The following is a 22,943-nucleotide window of genomic DNA, read 5'->3' on the forward strand; positions in this document are numbered from 1 at the left end:
AGGTTGAGGGGGGTGGCCCCCTTCCCCATGAGGAAGAGGGTCATGTAGGGTGTTTGGCCACACTTCAGAGCGACGATCAGTGTGGTTTGAAGGGTGATATAACGCCACGTAAGGGTACAGGCGATTGTGTTCGGCTGTTGATGTCTGTGGGCCGAATAGCTGACGCCCCATCCGAAGGTGATGGGTTCGAGTCCCGGTTGTTGCCGGTCAACTTGGCACATCCTTCTGTGGTCTATAAAATCAGTACCACTTTGTGGGAAGTTAACAGCAGTCGTCTTGTGGATAGACTGGGCCTGCTGTAGGAATGAGGAATTCTCCATCACATTTGCTGAAGGTGCACTATCTCTAATAGTAAAGAATAATAGTGTAAAGCTGAAGGGAAATGGGACTTAGGCAAACCCAATCTCTCTTTCTTATCATGGCATTATTATTGTTTGGAAATAACCAAACCTAATATCATCTATAACTAGGTCAACTCAGCCTCAAATGAGTACTTCGTGCAATGTGTAAACATCGCCACTTGGGAGACATAGGCAGTCGTGCATGGTTCTGGCCACCCACCCCCTCGTGTGCCGTTCCAGCTGAACGGCACTTTCCCCAACAGTCTGTTAAGGCTATACGGGGGAATCTTTGTCTTAATTTGCGTAGTAGTTAGCGCACTGCGCTACGAACCCGGCAACCTGTGTTCAATCCCTGATCTACGGCCAACATCATTTGCGATATATCTGAACCAATCCCGGGTCTCGCCCTTAAAAGAGTAACTGGTGCGCTGTGTCAACTTCAGAACTGGGGAAGACCAAGATGACCGAGAGTGGTGCTACTCCCACCACCACCCTCCCTCATAGGTGCGCCTTGCTGGCCTTCGCTTAACAGCACTTTCACCAGCAGCTTACAAAGGCTTTAGGGGCTATCTTTGCCTCTGCATTGGTGTTACATGCATGTGTGTGTTCTTGGATTATTAAGACTATGGAGAACGTTTTGGTCTGGAGTAATAGTGTCACCGGGTCAGGAGTTGTGTTTGTGAACCTGGAGAGGGTGAGGGGGATTAGAATAATTTATCAAGCCGGTGTGTGTGGAATGCATCTGTCAGTCTGTATGTGGGTGTGCTTGTGTGTGTGTGTAAGATCCATGGGGGAGCGGTAGTGCAGCGGTTAGCGCGCTGTGCTACGAACCTGGCGACCCACGTTCAGTTCCCGTTCACGGCCAACACCAGTGACTTTTCTGAACCGGTACTGGGCCCTCCCCTAGGTCGACTCAGCCTCGAATTTAGTACCTGGTGCGGATGTGTAAACATCGCCACTGGGGAGACAAAGGCGGCCGGGCGTGGTGCTGGCCTCCCACTCCCCCGTGTGCCGTGCCGGGCTTCATAGGTGCTCGCTAACAGCACTTGCCCCGGCAGTTTTTCAAGGCTACACGGGGGATCTTTGCCTTTGTGATCCTCGTGCAGTATTTCTGCCGGTGGGCTCTGTATGATTGATTCTGCATCTGCACAGCACACGGACCGTAGTGAGCAACTGAGCGGTCCGCCCTTTAATTTCCAAGCCCCAGTAAAAAAAAAAAATCGACGATTCACCGACCCTCCTCGGTGATTTTTCGTCTTTGTCGTTTGAGGCTGCAGTTGGATTTGTGGATTGATTCACTCTTTGTGCCCGCCTTGTGGTGAATGTGGACTCTGCGACTGGGGCTTTGCACTGCATTGTATTTGAATGGACGAAGCTGCCACCTTTTTAAATCCTTTATATTAAGTTCGCTTGCTTGCGTGCTTGCGTGCTTGCGTGCTTGCTTGCTTGCTTACGACCGTGCAAATCTTTCGGTCGTTTTTTAACCCACTTCCCGTGATCCAATCGAGCTGACATTTTGCACACAGACTCGTTGTGCGAGACAATTAATGTTCGTGAAAATTTTTTTCCAAAATTTTACACTGTTTAGGGAAAACAAATTAAATATTTAATTACCAATTGCTTAATACTGGCAGACAATCATCTGATCCATAGGTGGCAGCCATCTCAAGCCAGAGGACGAGAGGACTCTAGCCGCCACGCATATAAAGGATTTAGAGTGAAAAACTTTGTTTTTATGGGTTATACTTATTCGAATAAAAGTGTTTTCGTCCTTCCCCAAAAAAAATAATCTTATTTCGCGAACAGGATAAATACAACGACCCATACGCCCCTTACGCACACATCGATACATGTTGCCAACCAATACGTTTGTGACGTAGTGAATTCGTTTCGGCCATAAGTAAGCTACGTGTGACGGATTCTATCCAATCGCAGAACAGGTAATACTAATAATGTACGCTTAATTTGTGTGACACCTTCCGCTGATATCTCAAGGCGCCTTGTAAGAATGAGGACAGGCCCGAGAGAGAAGGAGAAGCTGAATGTAATAAACAGACTTCAGAAGATGCGGTTATAAGACGAGGATTTGAGAAAGTATCCGGAAGCTGCAACCACAGCGCACTACACCACTAGGCAGCCCCCCCCCCCCCCCCCCCCCCCCCGGCGCGTGATAAGTGCAAAAGTATTATCGCTCGTTTGACAAAAGGACATCACTTGCAATGCGACAACTTTGAGCCTGTTTAACACGTAGGCTTTCGCGACCAATATTATTCATAATCAACGTTTTTGGGTGTTAGATCGCGTTATTTATAAATGTGTCGTAACCCTCCACCACCCGACACGGCCAATCAGCAAAAAAAGTGTCACGTTGACAAAAGACAAAATAGTTCACTGCTTTAGCCCACACCGGTGTGTTGAAGCGTGAAACTACAACATTAACAATTTGAGTAGTACGACGTTTCGCTGGTAATTGCATCCAGCATCATCGGGCAATTCGCCGGAATGGTGAGAGGCTCTGCTCTGTCTTCCGTTCTTATATAGAGCAGCAGCAGCAGCAGCAGCAGGGTGACATCATCATTAACTTTTAGCCTGCTCGCCGATGTCACCGATAAAGCTGCCGATTCGTCAATGTATCCCGCGGCTTGCTTGGTTACTGCTCGGTTATTTACACTCCAGTCTCTAAAAGGGGGGGCTGGGGTGGGGCTCTCTCCCCGCAGCTCCCACGAGTGGTAGCGGTGGGGAGTTCCTTCGGCCAGCGTGGCGCGGGAATTCAACTTGCGGGGCTGCGCCTTTTACTGCCGTTCACCCCTTTCCCTCACTACTTACGCTCACCACTCACCATCACCAACCATCCTCACCCTCACCCCCACCACTCTCCCTCACCACTCACCCTCACCTTAACCACTCACCTTCACCACTCACCCTCACCACTCACCCTCTCCACTCACCACTCTCACCACTCACACTCACCACTCACCACTCTCACCACTCACCCTCACCACTCACCCTCACCATTCACCACTCACCTTCTCCACTCACCCTCACCACTCACCACCACTACTCACCACTCATTGATATTGAATGCGGGTGGTTTTTTCTTTTGAGCTTTGTTCCAAATCGTTAAGCCCTACGATTTTGGATGTGTAATGGACGTTACATAATATAGGATTATAATGACGACGATGATATATAATTTATATGCTTCGATTTAAAGCTTTCGTGACTGCAGGGATTCATCTTCTTGGTTCTTTCGGTAAAGTCACGTAGAAGGGAAATAATAAAAGAATAAAAATAAAATATAATAAAATTAATATGTTTTATTTTTATTATTTTAAAATAAAAAGAATAAAAATGAAACATATTTATTTTATTATGTTTTATTTTTATTCTTTTATTATTTCCTTTCTACGTGACTTTACCGAAAGAACCAAGAAGATGAATATATATGCTGTTGTGTGGCCCTCCAGTCGCTGCGTGTTTTTTTTAAATTGCAGTATTGGGTTCGTATAGGATGGGCTGTGACCTTATTCTCTCGGAGTGATGAGGCAAACACTTTATTTTCCTCTGTATGTTATGGCAACAAACTAGGGTGTTGCGTCTTATAATCTGACGCGCGCGTGTGTGTGTGCGACTCTGATTTGCAATATCTTATTAAAACCCGGCAGAATCTTGGGGGAGCGGGGAGGCGCGAGGGCCGCATGTCTTTACTCTTTCAGAGCGTCTTACATTCTGGAGAATTACAGTAATTGGCAAGGCCACGGGACAAAATGAGCACGAGCGAACGCACGGACAGCGAATGCGCGAGGCCACGCTCATTGCACGAATTCGTCTCAGGATTTCATTTCCCACGGAAGCTCTGGCTCCGTGTGGGGTGGGGGGTTGTTGCTTCGAGCAGCGCTCTCGTTGATTACACACCATGGCTACCACCACTCTCCTGTCGGGTTTCACGAGCGTGGCTCTTGCAACGGCCGAGCCTTTTAAACTTTGAAATATTACCCGCGGCTGCCACATCTTGTGTGTGTGTGTGTTAACACGTAAAAGCGTTGAAGTGATGCATTCGGGGAATAATGAAGCTACCAAACATCGCCGTTTGGCTGGGGGCAGACAGGTTTAAGACGAGGCTTGTTCCCGTGTGTCCCCCCCGAATGAAGCAGTTGTGAAAATGTTTATGGCGTTTTGTAATAACTTTCTTCTCGTTGACACCGTGTAGGTGTTGTGTCAGTCAGAGCTTTAAACCTCCACTACACGTTGCGGGATAGTGTCACCCGTCGTATGCTTTCACGACCAATATTGTCCGTAACAGAGGTTTTAGGATTAGATCGCGTAAATATGAATGTGTCGTTAAACCCGCCGCCAGCCAAATTGCAAGGTTTGTCACGTAAACAGAACGCGCCAATTCGTTACGAGTACAGCAACACCGGTTGTGTGTTGGAGAGTATAAACCCACGACAACATTTACAATTAGATTGCCGTGACGTTTTGCCAGTAATTACAACAACAACCACCAGCATCATCGAGTGGCAGCCACAGAGTTCTAGAGAAACCCTCCTCCTGTTTCGGTCTTAAATAGGGCGGGGGATACACGTGATGTCATCACTTGTGAGCCAATCAGGTGCGAAGGCCAGAGGGGGGAGTGGGGGAGGGGCTCGTTGACCCTCCCGGCTCTCCTTGTGACCTGGTTGAGTCTCCCGGCTCTCCTTGTGGCCTGGTTAAGCCTCCCGGCTCTCCTTGTGGCCTGGTTGAGCCTCCCGGCTCTCCTTGTGGCCTGGTTAAGCCTCCCGGCTCTCCTTGTGGCCTGGTTAAGCTACCCGGCTCTCCTTGTGGCTTGGTTAAGCCTCCCGGCTCTCCTTGTGGCCTGGTTAAGCCTCCCGGCTCTCCTTGTGGCCTGGTTAAGCCTCCCGGCTCTCCTTGTGGCTTGGTTAAGCCTCCCGGCTCTCCTTGTGGCCTGGTTAAGCCTCCCGGCTCTCCTTGTGGCCTGGTTGAGCCTCCCGGCTCTCCTTGTGGCTTGGTTAAGCCTCCCGGCTCTCCTTGTGGCCTGGTTAAGCCTCCCGGCTCTCCTTGTGGCCTGGTTAAGCCTCCCGGCTCTCCTTGTGGCCTGGTTAAGCCTCCCGGCTCTCCTTGTGGCCTGGTTAAGCCTCCCGGCTCTCATTGTGGCCTGGTTGAGTCTCCCGGCTCTCATTGTGGCCTAGTTAAGCCTCCCGGCTCTCCTTGTGGCCTGGTTGAGTCTCCCGGCTCTCATTGTGGCCTGATTAAGCCTCCCGGCTCTCCTTGTGGCTTCCCAGACTATTTGGCCGCTCTGGTGAGTTAAGAAGCAATGCGCACTCTTTCACTGTTGAAAGTTTTAGGCCACAGACCCAGCCGGTGGGTCTTGTGGATCAATGTTTTGTTTAAGCGGCATTTGTTTTAAAATGAGGCACGCCCTTGGTTTAGATTTTTCTCGCTCCCGTCAGAAAGGACGAAAGCTGACGTCTCAAGCTGTACCTTGGTTAAGCCACATCCTGCAAAACTTAGCGAAAAGTACAGCAAACCAAACACGGTTCGTTTAACGTGAGTTGTAGGAGTCAACGGAACCCGCCCCCCCCACTCACAAAACGGGTGATTAAAATGTTTAGAAATTCCACGGCGGAAGAGGTTCAATCAGTACCGCCGTGGTGACGGTCATTCACCCCCCCTGTACCCGTTCTGAGACGTCTGGCAAGTTGCAAGGGTGGTGGTGGAGGGTGGTCGTCACGTTCACTGCCGAATCTCGCAACGCGCAAACGGCGCAGCAGCAGCAGCGCCGTTGTTTTTAAAAAGGCGTCGTTGCTCGCCGCGGAGAACCGTAGCGACGCGACCGCCGCCGCTCTACCGTAGCCGGCGCCAAAACTGTGCCACACGCCCTCCCCACGTGGCCTTGTGGGAGCCCCGGTACCGGTGAAGTCGGAGCAGCAGCAAAGGGAGAATCGGCAGAGATCTCCGTTAGCGGCCGTTGTTTGGCGAAGCGGGGGGCGGCGGGTACAATGTTTTTGTTATCGCCGGCCGACTGTTATTATTAATGGGTTTTTTTTTTTTTCCCTCAAGGAAACATTTCTTCGGGGCTTATTGTTATTGTTGTTATTACGTTTCTACAAGCGCGTCAGTTTGTAGGAAAATGGTCGTAATGTACAAATATTTAAACCACTAAAATGAGACTTAACTTGCTGCTGTTTACTGAGGTTATTATTATTTTGTGGGGGCGGTTGTAAGATGATTATTGAATCGTACGTCTGGCCTTTATATATATATATACAAGGTGTGTAGTTATATTTTGTAATTATTTTGCGCTTTTGCAAACTATTCTGTGCCAGAGATGATTCAGCTCTCCTGTATACGACACGGGCTGTGTTAGTCGTCATTCACACATTGCTACGAATCCTACGGACGCTCAGAAAAGCTCGAAAAAATTGGCGGAAGTTATGAAATGTTCCTTGTTGTTGAATCGACTGTCTATTTTCCTGCGCGTGGTAATTCTAAAACCTACCCTTGTCCCGAAATGGAACGTGTACACCCAACGTAGCTGAAAAGCTATCCCCCCCCCACCCCGAAACGGTGAACTCAAAACTCTTTAACCTGATAATTTTTGCATTATGGCTGCAGGTATTGTGGTCTATGCAAACATGACTCCTTGTAAAAAAAAGGTGTCAGTTTTGTTGCCAGATAGAAGGGTAAAAAAAACAATTATCATATTTTTTACTGGCAAATGAGGTTGCAATGGTGTAAACTCTTTAACCTGTTAAACGCGCGTCGCGGGGACAACGCCTGGTCGAGTGTTCGGAGCGCACGAAGCATGTGCGCTTTGATCGCAAACCGCGCTGTAGGCGTCACTTTCGCGGCCCCTTCCCGTCGGAGGAACGTCCCGTGGAAGTGCGGGTCGCAGAGCTACCTCCGAGATCCATTTCGGTGACGTTTTTTATTCCGCGCATTGTTGGAGTGGGAGGAAGGGGGGGAGCACGTGACCCGCTCGCCAGAGGTCGCAACCGGGTACCCGATACCCGTACCCTACCCGATACCCGGCTACCCGTACCCGGCCGGGTACGGGTAGCCGTTTGTGACCCTGGTGCGGCCAGGTACGGGTAGGCCGTGAGTCACTGGTGAGTCGCCGTTTGTCACTCATTTCCCAACGTCTTGTCTCTTCTCACAATTCAAGTTCCTAGAATCAACCCACCCGCGCCTGCAACATGGCTTCATCCCAGAGGTCTCAATCAGGTACCCGTACCCTACCCGATACCCGGCCGGGTACGGGTACCCGTTTGCGACCCTGGTGCGGCCGGGTACGGGTAAGGAATCAAAACCTGTTTGCGACCTCTGGCGCTCGCTCTGCATATGGGAGCAACGCTCGTCGCACTGCTGTTGCGCACCGTACGTTTGCACTCCACGCATCTTAGGATGCAAGTGGTAGCTACGCAAGTGTATGTACAGAATGCATAGAAACCCTTACAGGATGCATTACCTTGGTATTCCGTGTTTTGTTCGCGCGAAGAGCTTGTTATCATTATTAAACCTTAAGTAAATTTCCCTGCAGTGGTCGTCTTGCAAACGAACTCGCCCCCGTACCCCTCTGCCCCCCCCCTCTCACTTCACCGCCATAGGAATGTGGAATGTCCACCACTGGCTCAGGGCTGTAGTAAACTGGAGGCGAGCTGGGAGAGCGAGAGAGAGACACTTAGTTTTATTATTTAGTTTAATGACGATTGTGTAGATGTGCACGCGTATTTGGAGAGGGTGTTTTAGCGGGGAGCGATCGTTTTAATTTCTTCGTAAGCCACGCGCGGCGCTTGATTGCTGATCGTCGTTATTTTCTCTGCGTCCATGCCGGCGAAGTCCGGTGGCCACCTCCGTTCACCTTGACAATCGGCAGTTCCCGTTCGGCTCGCACAACTCGATCGTGTGAACTCCTTCGCCCGTTCCGAAACGTCTGCGAGTTCGCAGGGTGTGGGCCGTTCCCCCCCCCCGTCCCCCCCCCCCCCCCGTTAGCCGCCGAATCTCGGAACGCGCGAGGCCGTTAGGCGTTCATTTTATTTCGAGAGGCGAAGCAGCAGCAGCAGCAGCGTCGTTTTCATAAAGGCATCGTCACTCGCCGCGGTGAACCGTAGCGACGCGATCGACTCTACGATAGCCGGCGCCAAAGCTCTGCCACACGCCTCCCTCCCGCCCCCATGGCCTTGTGGGAGCCCTCGGTGTGCCGATGAAGTTATTATTTTTTTCTTCTGGTCGCGTTCCGACGACGTGTGCGTACACGTCCGCACACCGGGACGGAATCGTGAGAACAACCGACGTACACGTTGCTTCGTCGGAGCGGGCGGGCGGGGGGGGGGGGGTGGCGTTCACTTCTGCCGTTATCCACACAGCGTGGCCAATTGCTCTTCTTCGTTTCATCGTCATTCCTGGAAATGCGTTTTCGTGCCAAACCGAAAGTGAAACCGGGGGGGGGGGTGGTGGTGGGGGAGGTTGCGCGCTTCGTGGTTACATGCCCTCGGTTGTGCGACCCGGCCACTTCGTGGTGGGTCCGCTCACCCCGATTGTGTCCAACCTTTTGGAAAATACATTCCTTTTATACGTCCTTGACTGAAGTCTTCTTTTAAGAGCCGATTAATAATAGATCAAGGCTGATGATTGCAAGCTGTGAGCAACCGCTCAAAGTTACAGAGGTATGTACTCATGAATTTGTCAAACAGCCGCTAAACCCCACACACTACGAGTTGCAACAGCGATGAATATTTCTGTGTTTTAATATACGGTATATATTTAAAATACAAATTTTTATATTTGCATGCAGTGCCTTAAACGTCGCGTACGATAGAAGAGAAGGCATTATTTAAAGCTATTTGTAATCGGATAAATTGGCAGCGGTGGGCTGGCTTGCGTGTGTTTTTTGTTGTTGTTAGCGTCGTCTGTGTGACTGAAATGTTTTGCGATAAGCCAGAATTTACAATAATGTGGAGGGGCTGAAAATTAATTCTGGCGACGATCAAGGGATTTCTTTCTCTGCAACGAAATCCAAAGCTAAATTTTTATTGACTTGTTGTTTAAGCGTCGCATTATTCGTGCGTGTACTCTATTTTTGGGCTGCCGGTTAAACAAAAACGCATGCCCGGTTTGCCTTAGCTTGAAGCTATCGAGGCGTTTTTGTTGTTGTTGTTGCAGGGGGCGGGGGGGGGCGGTGATCGTGAGTCGCGTCGTCCGGAAGTTATGGACCCCCGCGAGTTTGAGTGGCTGCGGTTTTTGTAATCTCCACGTTGATCAGCGCGCCTTCAAACGTTTTAATTTCTTCGTGACCATTTCGTGTTTTGTTTGTTGCGGCCATTGTTGTTATATTACTGTACAAATTCATTAAATGTTCTTTGATTTAAGAGGTTTTTTTTAAGTTGTCGCTCTTTGCTTTTATTATAATTTCATCGTCGATGTTTTATTTTTATTATTTTAATTCGCGTATTTGTTGTCGCTGTTGCTGCTCCCATGATTGGTTCGGCATTATATTCAAGGACGGCAACTGCCCCAAGCACTTCCGTGGTCACGTGACTTGACTCGCAATCGGAAGGGTCACGACCTATCAACCCCGCCCGCTTAAGGGTCAAATTAGCCCATTATCATGCATCATCACCGTATATCAACCCTGCTTAAGGGTCAAATGAGCCCATTATCATGCATCATCACCGTAAGACGGGCGTCAATAAAGTAAGTACCACTTTGGGCGCAAAGTCAACACTGATCGTCCTATTGGGAGAGACTGTCCCCCACACCCCCGCCATGGTAATGTGGAATTTCCACCAGTGGGCTCAGGGATGCCACTGGAGATACGAGCGCTTACCAAGCAACTCCGTGTGGAGCGTGGAGACATTGCGCCAGAGGTGTTGGTTCCATGGTGGGGGACAAACGGGGACCTCAGTTTACTTTCAACGTTTACTTAAAGCTGAAATAACACACACACGTCTTGTGCTCTGGGGGTCACAAAAGCAAACACGATTTTTGGTGCACACGCACACACGCACACACGCACACACACAGTGGCCGTGACCCTAACGCATGCACACACGCACGCACACACACAGTCGCCGTGACCCTAACGCACACACAAAAAAGACAGATCCCCCGTGTAGCCTTAACAGACTGTTGGGGTATGTGCTGTTAGCGAGTAGCACCTATGAAGGTCGGCACGGCACACGAGGGGGTGAGTGGCCAACACCACGCCCAGTCGCCTTTGTCTCCCCAGTGGCGATGTTTTTACGCACCACACCAGGTACTCATTTGAGGCCGAGTCGACCTAGGGGAGGCCCAGGACCAGTTCAGATAATCGTCACCGATGTTGGCCGTGAGCGGGAATCGAACTCGGCTCGCCGAGTTTGCTCAGACCACAGTGCACAGAGGGCGAGCGCACGTTAATCCACGGTGTTAGGAACGCATGTGCTTCGTGTTGAGCAGTAGTATTGTTTTTGCACTCACAAGGCATTTGTTTCCCGACCATGAAGTTGCTAAGACGGCAGCGCCCAGAGAGAGCGAGATGACGTTCATCCACGCAACGATCGCGCTGGCTCGTCGTACCGCGTGTGCCTCTCGTTTGCGATGTTCCCGCGCTGGGCGAGGGTTCGCCCGCTCCGCTTTGCGCGTCCTGCGTGTCGCTCACGCGGCGGACGACCGAGGCACGCTCGCTCTGGACCGATCGCCGATAAACCCCGTGCGTTGTGTGTCGCTGGCGTTTCCCCCGGGCACGCTCGAACCGCGTTCTTCTCCGTGCGGCCGAGAGAGGCCTCGGGGCAGTACAGCAAGCGGGATCGTGAAACCGCGTGCGCGTGAGCGCCCCCACCTCCCGAGTGCACGAAACTAAACTATGAAACTGTTTTAATTTAGCAGGTGTGTGTGGCCCCACTGAGCTGTGGTTCTTTTTTTTTCGAAGCGACCTCCTGGCGATCGCAACTGATGGCTGAGCCAGGTGGCTTATCGTCTTCGTCGCGTGGAAATTTCTAGCAGCCGAATCCTCTACACGCGTGGCGATGTCGCTTCCGAATGCGGAGAGAGAAAAAATCCACGCGGCCGCGGGGATAGAGAGAGGCTCAAACTCCAAATATAGAACAAGCGTCAGGGTCGGATTTGAACCCATGATCTCCTGTGTACCGGGCGAGGTAGATAACATTTCCTAGCCACCGTGGTGACGATTCCCTTGCGTGCGTCAGGTTTCTCCGTTACACACCTTGTTTCAAACCTAAAGCGCTCGTTGCGATCAAAACTATCGCAGCAACCCAAATTGATTGTCCCAGCGCCCCGATGCGCGGGGGGGGGGGGGGGGGGGGCGGTTCGTCACAATCTCAGCGAAGTTCGCTGAGATTGTGGCGTCGTGCGCGTGTGTGTGCGCGTGTGTGTGAGGCCACTTGAAGTGGCCTCAAAAGTGCACCGGTCCTGGCACCGGCGCCGTGGTGACGTCACCGTCGCTTCGTGGCGAATGGCGGCTGCGTTGGTGTGCGCGTGTGCGCGTGTTTGTTTAATGGTCCACTCCGCACTCCGCCCCGCGTATTGATCTCATCGATGTCCAACAAGGACGACGCTTGGCGGAGCAATGCAGCAATTAACGGGGACTCCCTCCCGACAATAATGAGGAGCTGATGCGAATTTCGTCTCGTTGGTGAGATTGTTCAGATTTATTTGGCTGCTATAAATGTCCACGCGATTAGTCACTTCGTAGAGCCATCATTCTGTGGCCAGGGTCTCTTCTGAAGAATAACGAATACCTCGGTGGGCTTTATCTGGTAAGATGTAAAAAAATAGTTTTGTTTTGGTGATTGTTTTACCTTTCGTTTGTTGTAACGTTTTGACCCGCGCCCTATTGGACATCTCTGAAAAAGAGCTCTGTCGCTCATCAGATTCCTCCAGTCGAAATAAATATCGTTTTGGGGGTGGGGGGGGGGGGGGGTGCAGCCGGTTTAGATTCGGCATCGTTGGGTGCCAGCGCCCCCGCCAAAATACAAAGATCCCCCGTATAGCCTTAGCAGGCGGTCGGGGGCAACTGCTGCTAGCGAGTAGCACCCACTAGGCCTCGGCAAGGTGAGGTAATTGTACCCTTTTTACCGGGTAAAAGGGTAAAGGTAAAGGTGTCGACATGCCAAGGGGTAAGGGTAAAGGGTAGGGTAAAAGGTAGGCTCGTTGCTTTTTACCTTACCTGCTAGCTAAAGGGTAAAAGGTAGGGTAGAGTGATTGTATTGTGGTAAGGGTAAAGGTAGGGTAAAGGTAGGCTCGTTGTTTTTACACTTTTACCTTACCTTGCCGAGGCCAGGCAGCACCCACGAAGGTGACGCGCGCGGCACGCGAGAGTGGGGGGTGGGTGTCCGTCACCACCCCCTCGTTGCCACCCCCCCCCCCCCCCCCCCGCGTCGTAGCGGCTGCTCGATCTGACGCAGGGCGACCGTGCCGGGCGAGTTGTTTTTTGGCAGAAAATTTTGGTGGAAAACGACGACGGCAAATTGTTTTTCGGTTGCCCCCCCACACCCCCACACCCCCCTCCACCCCCCGCCCCTTTATCGCAGGATATCCTGGAAGACTTTGCCCGTACATGCGCCGGCTAAAAAACAAAACCCGAACCCCGCGCACGCAAAGCTTAATAAATCTGGCCGGATAATGAGAAAACGACGATGGTAAGCTTGCAGAGAGAGGAGGAGACAGGGAGTTGGGGGGGGGGTTGGGGTGGGTGAGGGAGGGAGTCAACACTGTGACACTAATCCAAGATGCAAATCACGGCGTTATCAACGTGGCCAAGTGCCTCGCCCGCTGAGACAAAACGAGCGCGGCGTGAAGGGCCGGTTGCGGGCCGGGATTTATCGGCTTGAAGTTACGGGGGGGGGGGGGGTGGGACACGGTAAACACTCGTCTCGGCAATGACTAACCACCGCCTCCCCCCCCCGGCCGCTCAGAAGTAACGCTCCCGTGTGTCGACTCGTGCCGCTGCGTCTGCGCTCTCTAACGCTCTCGCCCCCCTTGTTGTCATCCTCCCTCCTCCTCCTTGTTCCTGACTCCTTCATTTCTTTTTTTTCAAACGTCCATTCTTTTCAAACATTTCCTGCGTGTGCGTTCCTCACTTCCTCCATCGTGTGGTATCCTCATCCCTCCTCCCCTGGCCCCCTCACACAATTCCTTCCCATAATGCCCTTCGACTGCCGACCCTCCCCCCCCCCCCAATCTACCTTCCCTGCCACCGCTGGTACGACCACTTCCACGGGTTCCCCCCCCCGCCCCCCACTTCCCACCGCCGCCCCCTTTACCACCACGCCACCCTCCCCCCCCCCCCTCACCGTCGGCGCCGCAGTGCGACCAAGACCAGTGCCTCCAGAACAGCAAGCTGATGTTCCAGGCGGCCGCCACTCCGCTGCTGCAGATGGACCACAAGGGGGCCGCGCCGGGCGCCGGCGGCAAGGGAAGCGGCGGCGGCGCCGTCAGGGAGCCGCGCCGCCGCGCTTCCTCGGCGGGCCGCGCCCCCGCGGGGCTGGCGCTCTGCGCCACCGTGGGCTCCATGGAGGAGGAAATGGCCTACGCGCCCGCGGGCGCCGGAAACCCGGCCGATGCCGCGCCGGCCTCGGCCGCCCCGCCCGCCCCATCTGACCCCGCTGCGGCCGCGGCGTCGGCGGCAGGGGGGGCCGACCCGGCGAGGAAGCCGGGGGGGGAGGCGGGTAGCGAGCGCCGGCGCGGGGAGCCGGGCCCCGGCGACGGCGCGTCCGGCCCGCCGGCGTCGCGGAAGGCCGAGCGGCCGGCGAGGACGGCGTCGCGCCGCCTGCGCCTCGAGGAGTCGATGAAGTTCCCGATGATCGACGACGACGACGAGGAGGAGGAGGACGGGGAGGACGGCGAGGAGGGGGATGAGGAGGGGGAGGGGGAGGCGGGGGGGGGGCGGCGAGGCGACGCCGGGGGGGCGGCGGCCCTGCCCCCGGGCCTGGTGGCGATGCCCATGAGCCCCATGGTGGTGCACCACAGCCACACGGTGCACACCCTCAACCCGGCGACACACGAGATGCTGCAGGAGGTGTCCGCCCGTGGGCTCGTCAAGCTCAGCTCGGTGTGACCGGTGGGAGAGGTGGCGAGCGCTCCCTCCGCTCGGCGTGACGTCACGGGAGGGGCGTGACGTCACGGGAGGAGCGTGACGTCACGGGAGGGGCGTGACGTCACGGGAGGGGCGTGACGTCACGGGAGGAGCGTGACGTCACGGGAGGAGCGTGACGTCACGGGAGGAGCGTGACGTCACTCCTCCTGTGTGTGTGCGCGCTCGCCCCCGAACGCCGCTCCCGTGTCCGTCTCCGATGCTGTCGGTGTGTTTGTGAATGTCCCTGTCGTCTCATTTTTTCCGGTCCACTCTTGTCCCATCCCTTGCCCCCCCCCCCCCCCCCCCCCCCCGTACGCTGGTCTCGTTCTCTCTCGCCCCCTTGTCTCTCATCCTTGTTGTCCCTGTGCTCTCCGTGTCCTGCCGTCATTCCGAGCACCCTTCGTTGTCTGCCTCCTCCACCGTTGCTCCGTCCCCTCGTTCGCTCGTACCCCGTGTCTGTCCCTCCCCCTCTCATCTCTTTTTGTTTCGTGGCTTTTCCCATCCTCGGTGTCCTCTCCCGTCGTCCGAATCTCTCTCCCTGCCGTCGTCCTCCCGTCTCATCCCCTCCCCATCCCCTCCTCCTCCTCCTCACCCCTCCTCGTCAGCGTCGTCGTCCCCACACTGGCCACCCCGGTGCGTTCCGCGTCGATGGGCGTGCGAGCGCGCGCGAGAGAGGGAGATTGAAAACGGCCCCGTCGACATGAACACGTGCCGAGGAGAAGGGGTCAAGAGAGATGCTGCTTCTGCGACCCGTGTCTCCGCGGAGGTTAAAAGGGAAAAACCGACGACGATGACGGCGAAGGACAAAAAAAAAATCCCGGCCGCACTTTTCCACTTGAGGACGTGTCCGTGGCAAGCGGACAAAAAAAACGTCTCGGAAATGTTTTATAAACAAGGTGGTCTTCATTGTAGTTCCTCGTACGTGTCGCACAGCTGCTGCTGTTAACAACACACGTGACGGCTGCCTCTACGTTGGATTTTTTTTTTATAGGGCCCAGGCTTGCGATCGGCCGTTTGGTCTCTTCTGTATTAATCGCAGGGAGATCCCCTTTGCTCCCCCGGTGGACACTTGTCGCCACGAACACCACCACACACACTTACACACACACTTACACACAACACGCACACACAAACACGCTTACACACACGCACACACATACATAAAAACACGTTTGCGCACACACGCACACAAACATGCACACACGCACACAAACACACACACGCACACAAACACACACATGCACGCGCACACACGTGCACAAACACACACGCACACACACGCACACACGCACGCACATGCACACACGCACACACACAAACACGCACGCACACACGCGCACACACAAACACGCACGGAGAGAAACCGGACCCCGGTCGACGATTGGTAGCGATGCGTTGTCAAATCCCCCCCCCTCCCCACCCCCCTTCACCCCCCACTACCCCCCCATCTTCCCCCCCCCCGGCCCCACGCGAACTCTCATTCTCTCGCTGAACATTTTCTACGAACGCTTCGACGCGACGGAGAAAACCTGGGGGGGCAAAGAGAAGAGGACTCTGGAGATGTTTGGCGGCAACGGCTCCCTGTTGAAGCAACAACAACAACAAGCAACAACAACAACAACAAAGCTCTCGGACAACTGCACGCCCCGGGGAAAATCCACGAGTCTAGAGGCGCTCGATAGCGCCGACACGGAAAAATGAATCTAACCGTGGATTTTAATATTCGCACAACACCCCCCCCCCACCCCCTCCATCATCGCCCACCCGCACAAAGAGGAAGAGAGAGACGGCACGGACAGATCTACCGAGGGACGCTGCTGACGACGGTGTCCGTGCGGGAGGGTGCTGCCCGCGCTTGCGACGGCGATCGTGGTCATCTGGAGTTGTTCCCCCCCCCCCCACTCGCTCCGTGCTGCCACGGTTGCCGCCACCGCCCGCAAGCATTCGTCCACCCAAGCGGCACACGCGCGCCCTTTGGGAGCGACGGGCGCGACGGGGACCCGCTGGGTCAGTCGGAACGCGTCGACAAAACGCCGGGACGATTGCCACGCCGCCCTTCTTGGGCGTTCTTCGAGATCCCTCGTCGCGTCGTCGGGAACTTTTAGGGAAGACGACGCGACGCCTCCGATGAGAAGTTACAGTCTCGGAACTAATCTCCTTTTTTTTTTCTACTCCGAAGTATCGCTGACGATTCGTTTTTTTTAAATAAGAACACTCCGGTTCGAGTTTCTCGCCGCCGTAGACTCGCGCGGAATGGCTTCCGCCAAGTCGGCGCGCGTATGCTGACCTCACCAGGGTCATGGAGAGCCTCGTCTTGTGAGTGGAGGTGAAAAGGCGTTGAGGCCGTGGGTCAGCGTTGAGGCCGATTGGATCTTCTGCAATTCTGCGGTCCAGCGAGAAATGATTTAAGTCGGTCGATTCAAATGTCATTTCCACCTCCAAGCCAGCAGGGGGCCGTGGCCATCTTGAGTGGAGAGCAACCGCCACCAACCGACGCCTGGGCTCGACGCGTGACGCGGCCTGCCACTGTGACGTCACGCCGCGTCGTGTGGTGGTCACGTGGCCTCGACGGCTGCCCACGTAAATGTTGTCACGCGGCCGTTGGCGGTTGGTGGCGAAATCGACTCCCTGTCGCCGGTTGGAATCCACATCTGATTGTTGTTATTTGCGTTCTTGATTTTTCTATCATCATCATCATTCTGTGAGTTCTTTTGGTAAAGTCACGTAGGTAAAAAATGAAATTAAAATTAGTTAAAATAAAATACTAAAATCACGACGTCGTGATTTTATTATTTTATTTTTATTAATTTTAATTTCATCATCATTCTCTTGGTTCTTTCGGTAAAGTCACGTAGGTAAAAAATGAAATTAAAATTAATAAAAATATTTTTAATAAAAATAATAAAATCACGACGTCGTGATTTTATTATTTTATTAATTTTAATTTAATTTTTTACCTACGTGACTTTACCGAAAGAACTAAGAGTATGAATCCTTGCAGTCACGAAAGCTTCAAATCTAGAATCATCATCATCATTATTATTCCCCCTCGTGGTGAATGGCGAGGCATCGGGGGAAATGTGTTTTTGTCTCAGCCGCCGATGAGTCGACCAAGGTCGATTAGCGAACCGATGCATTTGATTGGTTTACTCAGATTAATCGGCACTGTATATAAATCGTCACCGGTTGCAGCCGCATTCTATTGATTATTATTCGAATAATTGTCATGTTTCATCGCGCGAAAATCTGTCTCGCAAAAGACGACGGGTTGAAAGGGGCGGGGGGGGGGGGGGGGAGAACCCCTCCGCAACTTTGAGCGCCTCGCCCGCACGGAAGCTCAGCGGAGCCCCGTTGCCAAGTCGGGCGTGTGCTTGGCCTACTCTTCCGCAGCGGCCACGCTTCTTCGGATGAACAAAACAGTGTTGGTGTTAGAACCCGCTCCTAACCGCGACGCATTCGTTTCTTACTCTGCCGATTCCGCCTCTGGGTGGACAGAGGTGGTGGAGTTGGTGTGGGGGGGGGGGTCGTGGTGGATAGTGGGGGTGGAGTTAGGGGGGGGGGGTGATTTAAGAATTCCTCCACCCCGATTTCTGGCCACCCGAGCAAGATGATGAAGATGAAGAGACCCATTGGATGAGATTGGACTCGATGCACACACACTCGAAGCCATGAGAAACGTCTTTAAATATCCAGCCCAGAGTGACACCCTCCCGCAAGTGTACATTGACCCCAGACACCTGTACATGAGTGTGTATATATATAATAATAATAACAACAATACTTGGGTTCCGCGTTGGTGCTTGTTCCACGCGTGGCCCGCGGTAAGGTCGGCAACTTTGTCACTAAAACCCATACACGTGTTTGTTGCTGCTGTCGTTTTTGTTTTTGTTGTTATTTACCGTTTTGTTTATCCATTGTAAATTGGCATCGCGCGTGTCGATTTGGAGACATGTACCCGGGATCGCACACCCCACACCGCTCGGCCGCTCGCTCTTTCGTTGCGCTCCCTGCTCTTGCCGTTCGATTTGGCGGCCTCATCGGCGATCCATCGGTCATGTTCGATCCACTGCTGGGTGAAGAGAAAGGACCCCCCCCCTCCCCCCCCCCCCCAGGCCTCTCGCGATGTGAATTAATCCGCTCCGGCCCAGCATCTTCAAGCGAGGCGACTTCAACGCTCCGTCTCTGTCATTCCCCTTGAACCATCGGGTCGCCGTTCCCAATTTCGTACGTGTCCTGGCCCCCTTCTCCCACTTAATTTCTCGACAGTTTAAACGAGATCCTTAAGCCGTGCCAAGGGGCCATACATTGAGTAGGTACGCACAAATCTTTCAAAACCTGACCCCTCTCCCCCTCCCTGTACTCACGCGGACTTTTTACACCCCCCCCCCCTACCTGCGTACGTACGCTTGACGCACCCCCTCCCGAATCTTATAGAACGGCCGATATTTAATCCACGCAGAAACGATCCAGGATCAATAATATTAACGTGTTTCAGCAAACAGATAGTCCACCGCCGGACTAACTCATTTAAAGGCCAATGTTGACAAATTATTATCGAGGCTTTACCCCCCTCCCCCCCCCCCCCCGTTTCCTATGTGTACATTGTCAGTAGACCCCCCATACGCAAGCTACGCATTTGGGTCAGCCCCCCTCCATGCGTACCGACTCAATGGATGCCCCCTAAGTTCTCTCATCCCACGTGGTTCCCTCCCCTCCCCCCCATATTTTGCTATCTCAATGATAATTCCACGCGTCTGTGAAATCTGTACTCTTCAGAAGTGGGGGGGGGGGGGTGGATCGTGGCAGGATGGAATTGGCCAAACATCCCTGCCCCGAATCGGTGGGGGGGGGGCCTCTTGGAAATGTCTTGAGGCTCGCTGAAGTGTTCTTGGATGTACAAAGGACAACGTTGTTATTGTTGTTGTTATTATGGAAGTCTTCTTTTGTGTTGATCCTATGGTGGGAATCATTCGTTATTCATAATAGAGGGCTGTGGTTTTTTTGGCGTGGTGGGAGTTCGATCTCGTAAATGTCGTCAAACCCGCTATCCGGCAGCCAATTGGTGAAGTTTGTCACGTGACGGCTTGCCAAGTGGCTGTGTCGGGTGGTGGCGGGTTTAACGACACATCGATATCCACGCGATCTCACCCAAACGCCTCTATTAGGGATACTATTGGTCGGGAAACCATCCTACGTGTCAAAACGAGCCATTCGTTATTTTCAGATTGTAAATCTTAAAGACCTTTCCTACCCCCCCCCCCCCCCCCCCCACTGAATAACCAAACCGTGCTGGAGCCGTGCTGGAGCCGTGCTGAGCCGTGCTAGCTCGTGTGTGTGGTCTTTTTCCACTCCACTGCAGAAACCGAGCCGAGCCCGTGCCGCTGACGTCACGTGCAATGAACGAGGACGCGGCTCGCGTGTCATCGCTGCTTGCCCGCTGACGTCACACGCAATAAAATACGTCATTCGACCCCCCCCCCCCCTTCCTCCCCCCACCCCTGCCTGGGTGGCGCTGCTTGGCCCCATCCCACCCACCCCGAGCAAGATTCAAAGCAGATCTTCTTGCCAAGCACGGTTTGGTTTCCGGCAAACCGCCAGTGGGAAAAGAAACACAAAGCCCACACCCGTGCTGGATAGTGCTGGTGTGTGTGTGTGGGGTGTACATATGAATGGGTTACTTTATTCCATTGCTTGTGATGCACACTGCCCATCGAATAACCATTGGATCGTAGGCATCGTCAGAACTCGCCACTTTGCAGGCGAGGCACGGGGCCGAGATTTCATCCGACGAGTTCATTTTCTCTCCCTCTGTCGCCTCCTCTCTCCTCTCTCTCCTCTCTCTCTTCTCTCTCCAGCCTGGAAAACGATTGAATTCCCGCAGGCAGTGAAAAAAAGTGTTCGCTCTGTCTCTCTCTCTCTCCGAAGGTGGCATCAGATATGTACGCTGCTACCTCCGGCCGCTGTAATTGTTACTAAATAAAAAAAACCCACAAATATTATCGCAATAATCGTTGGCGCAACTTTGTCGATCCATTGCTGGATGAAGGAAGGCCCTCGACCCACGTTGTGCCGTGTCAAGTGCGATGTTGATCACTGATATCATTGCACACGATGTCTTATTTCTATGAAGGCTGTAATTATCCAACGCCTCCCCCACAACGATAAAGCCATCCCTAGGCAGCTTTGTGTTCATCTTCTTGGTTCTTTCGGTAAAGTCAGGTAGAATGGAAATAATAAAATAAAAATAATAAAATAATTATCACGACGTTTCGGCCACAACGCGTGTCATCTGGTCGAACACCATATGAGACGAGGCTCCAAAGAAAGCTGTCTCTGTTGTGGACCAATCAGTTTCAAAGACAATGCATAAATTATCAGAGTACTGTTTTTTGTTTGCATTTGACTGCAAGTATTGTGGTTAATGTAAGCATGATTCCTTGCAAAAGGTGTCAGTTTTGTTGCCAGAAAAAAGGGGAAAACCCCTATTGGGACTGTGAATATGATGAAGAATTTGATGATGAAATTGATCATTGATATCAATGATGAATTCGATTATGACAATTTTTTTGAAACGTAATCACGACAAATTATTTAATTATAATAATAACTTAATTATGTTGACGACGATCGCCACATACCAATTGTGAGCCTTAGCGTGTCGACCACCTGCATCATCGTCACCATCGCCACCATCGCCACCATCGTCACCACCGTCACCATCGCCACCATCGTCACCATCGCCACCACCGTCACCATCGCCACCATCGTCACCATCGCCACCACCGTCATCATCGTCACCACCTGCATCATCGTCACCATCGCCACCGCAGCCAGCAAGATGCTGACGGGCCCACGCTGAGTTGGAAATTTCTCCGGGGCATTTCATGTATCGTTGTGGTGCCACCTAGCCCCCCCACACCCCTCCACACCTCCCCTCCACCCGACCCCCCCACTACACCACAAGCCATGCGATTGAGCAGCAAGCAAGAGGCACGCGTTCACTTTTGACAGCGGCACCCACGGGGCTTCTCATTGAGTGATGAAAGAGTCCGTCTCACCGGCCCCCACCACCACCATCACCTCGCCCCCACCACCACCTCGCCCCCACCACCACCACCTCGCCCTCACCACCACCTCGCCCTCACCACCGCCACCTCGCCCTCACCACCACCCCCCTCTTGCTGGCGTGTTGTTATCTCACGCTGAGTTGCACATTTTTGTGTGCGTGCGTGTGTGTGCGGTGTGTGTGTGTGTCGGAGTGTGTGTGTGTATGTGCGGTGTGGTGTGTGCGTGTGTGCGTGTGGTGTGTGCGGAATGTGTGTGTGTGTGCGTGTGTGTATGTGGTGTGCGTGTTTGTGTCTGTGGTGTGTGTATGTGCGGTGTGTGCGGAGTGTGTGTATGTGTGGTGAGTGCGGCGTGTGTGCGTGTGTGCGTGCGGAGTGTGTGTTTGTATGTGTGGTGTGTGTGTGCGTGTTTGTGTTGAAACGCAGCCACTCTGGTCGTGTTCTTGAAAAGGGATTTTTTTGTCTTCTGTTTTTTTGACTTAAAACTTTCGTGACTGCAGGAAATCATATTCGTTGGTTCTTTAGGTAAAGTCACGTAGGTAGAAAATACAAATTAAAATAAAGTAAAAAAATAGAGGCAAAAAACGTCGGTTTTTTGCTTTTATTAAAAAAAAAGATTTATTTTTATTTTCTATCTCCGTGACTTTACCCAAAGAACCAAACCATATCTGTTCTTGTTTTTCGAGGCGGCGAGGACATCGCTCGAGTCGTGGAGGCCGACCAAGCCCACGTGGCAATGAGGTTGCCACGTGGGAGCCCAGAAGGAGGAGATCGAGAGACCAAGCGGGTCACTGTCGTGTCGTCGTATTGCAGCGCTCGTTCCAGCGACGCGTTTTTAGCCTCGAGTCGGCAGCGATGGACTTCATCTCACACCAGAGGTCGCAAACGGGTTTTGATTCCTTACCCGTACCCGGCCGCACCAAGGTCGCAAATTGGTACCCGTTACCCATACCCGGCCGGGTACGGGTACCCGTTCCTTACCCGTACCCTACCCGAAATGAGTGACAAACGGTGACTCACCAGTGACTCACGGCCTACCCGTACCCGGCCGCACCAGGGTCACAAACGGGTACCCGTACCTGGCCGGGTAGCCGGGTATCGGGTAGGGTACTGTTGGGGCAAGTGCTGTTAGCGAGCACCTATGAAGGCCGGCACGACACACGAAGTGGTTGGGTGGCCAGCACCACGCCCGACCGCCTTTGTCTCCCCAGTGGCGATGTTTACGCATTTGAGGCCGAGTCGACCTAGGGGAGGCCCGGGATTTGTTCAAATATTCGCCACTCTTGAGTGGCCGTGAGCGGGAAGTGAACCCTGGTGGCTGGGTTCGTGGCGCTGTGAGCGAACCACTGAGCACCACTCCTCGCCAGAGGACACAAAACACTTAGACACACATTAGACACACAATCACACATGATGTGTGTGTGTGTATATTGTTCCGGTCTGCATAGGTGCTCGCTAACAGCA

At 53.2% G+C, this 22,943-nt stretch overlaps 1 protein-coding gene across 1 annotated transcript in view; it reads left to right on the forward strand.

Annotated features, from left to right (window-relative positions):
* The window catches only part of LOC133357029 (palmitoyltransferase ZDHHC9-like), a 98,866-nt gene extending 84,469 nt beyond the window's left edge, over positions 1 to 14,397 (forward strand). The window contains exons 9-10 of the mRNA XM_061574769.1: positions 13,648 to 14,186; positions 14,310 to 14,397. Coding sequence (XP_061430753.1) covers positions 13,648 to 14,186; positions 14,310 to 14,397 — 627 coding nt within the window. The remainder of the gene's footprint in view (positions 1 to 13,647; positions 14,187 to 14,309) is intronic.
* The last annotated feature ends 8,546 nt before the right edge of the window (positions 14,398 to 22,943 follow it).

This window comes from Lethenteron reissneri, chromosome 56 (genome assembly GCF_015708825.2).
Source record: "Lethenteron reissneri isolate LAM-NWPU_2019-01 chromosome 56, ASM1570882v1, whole genome shotgun sequence".
NCBI lineage: Eukaryota > Metazoa > Chordata > Hyperoartia > Petromyzontiformes > Petromyzontidae > Lethenteron > Lethenteron reissneri.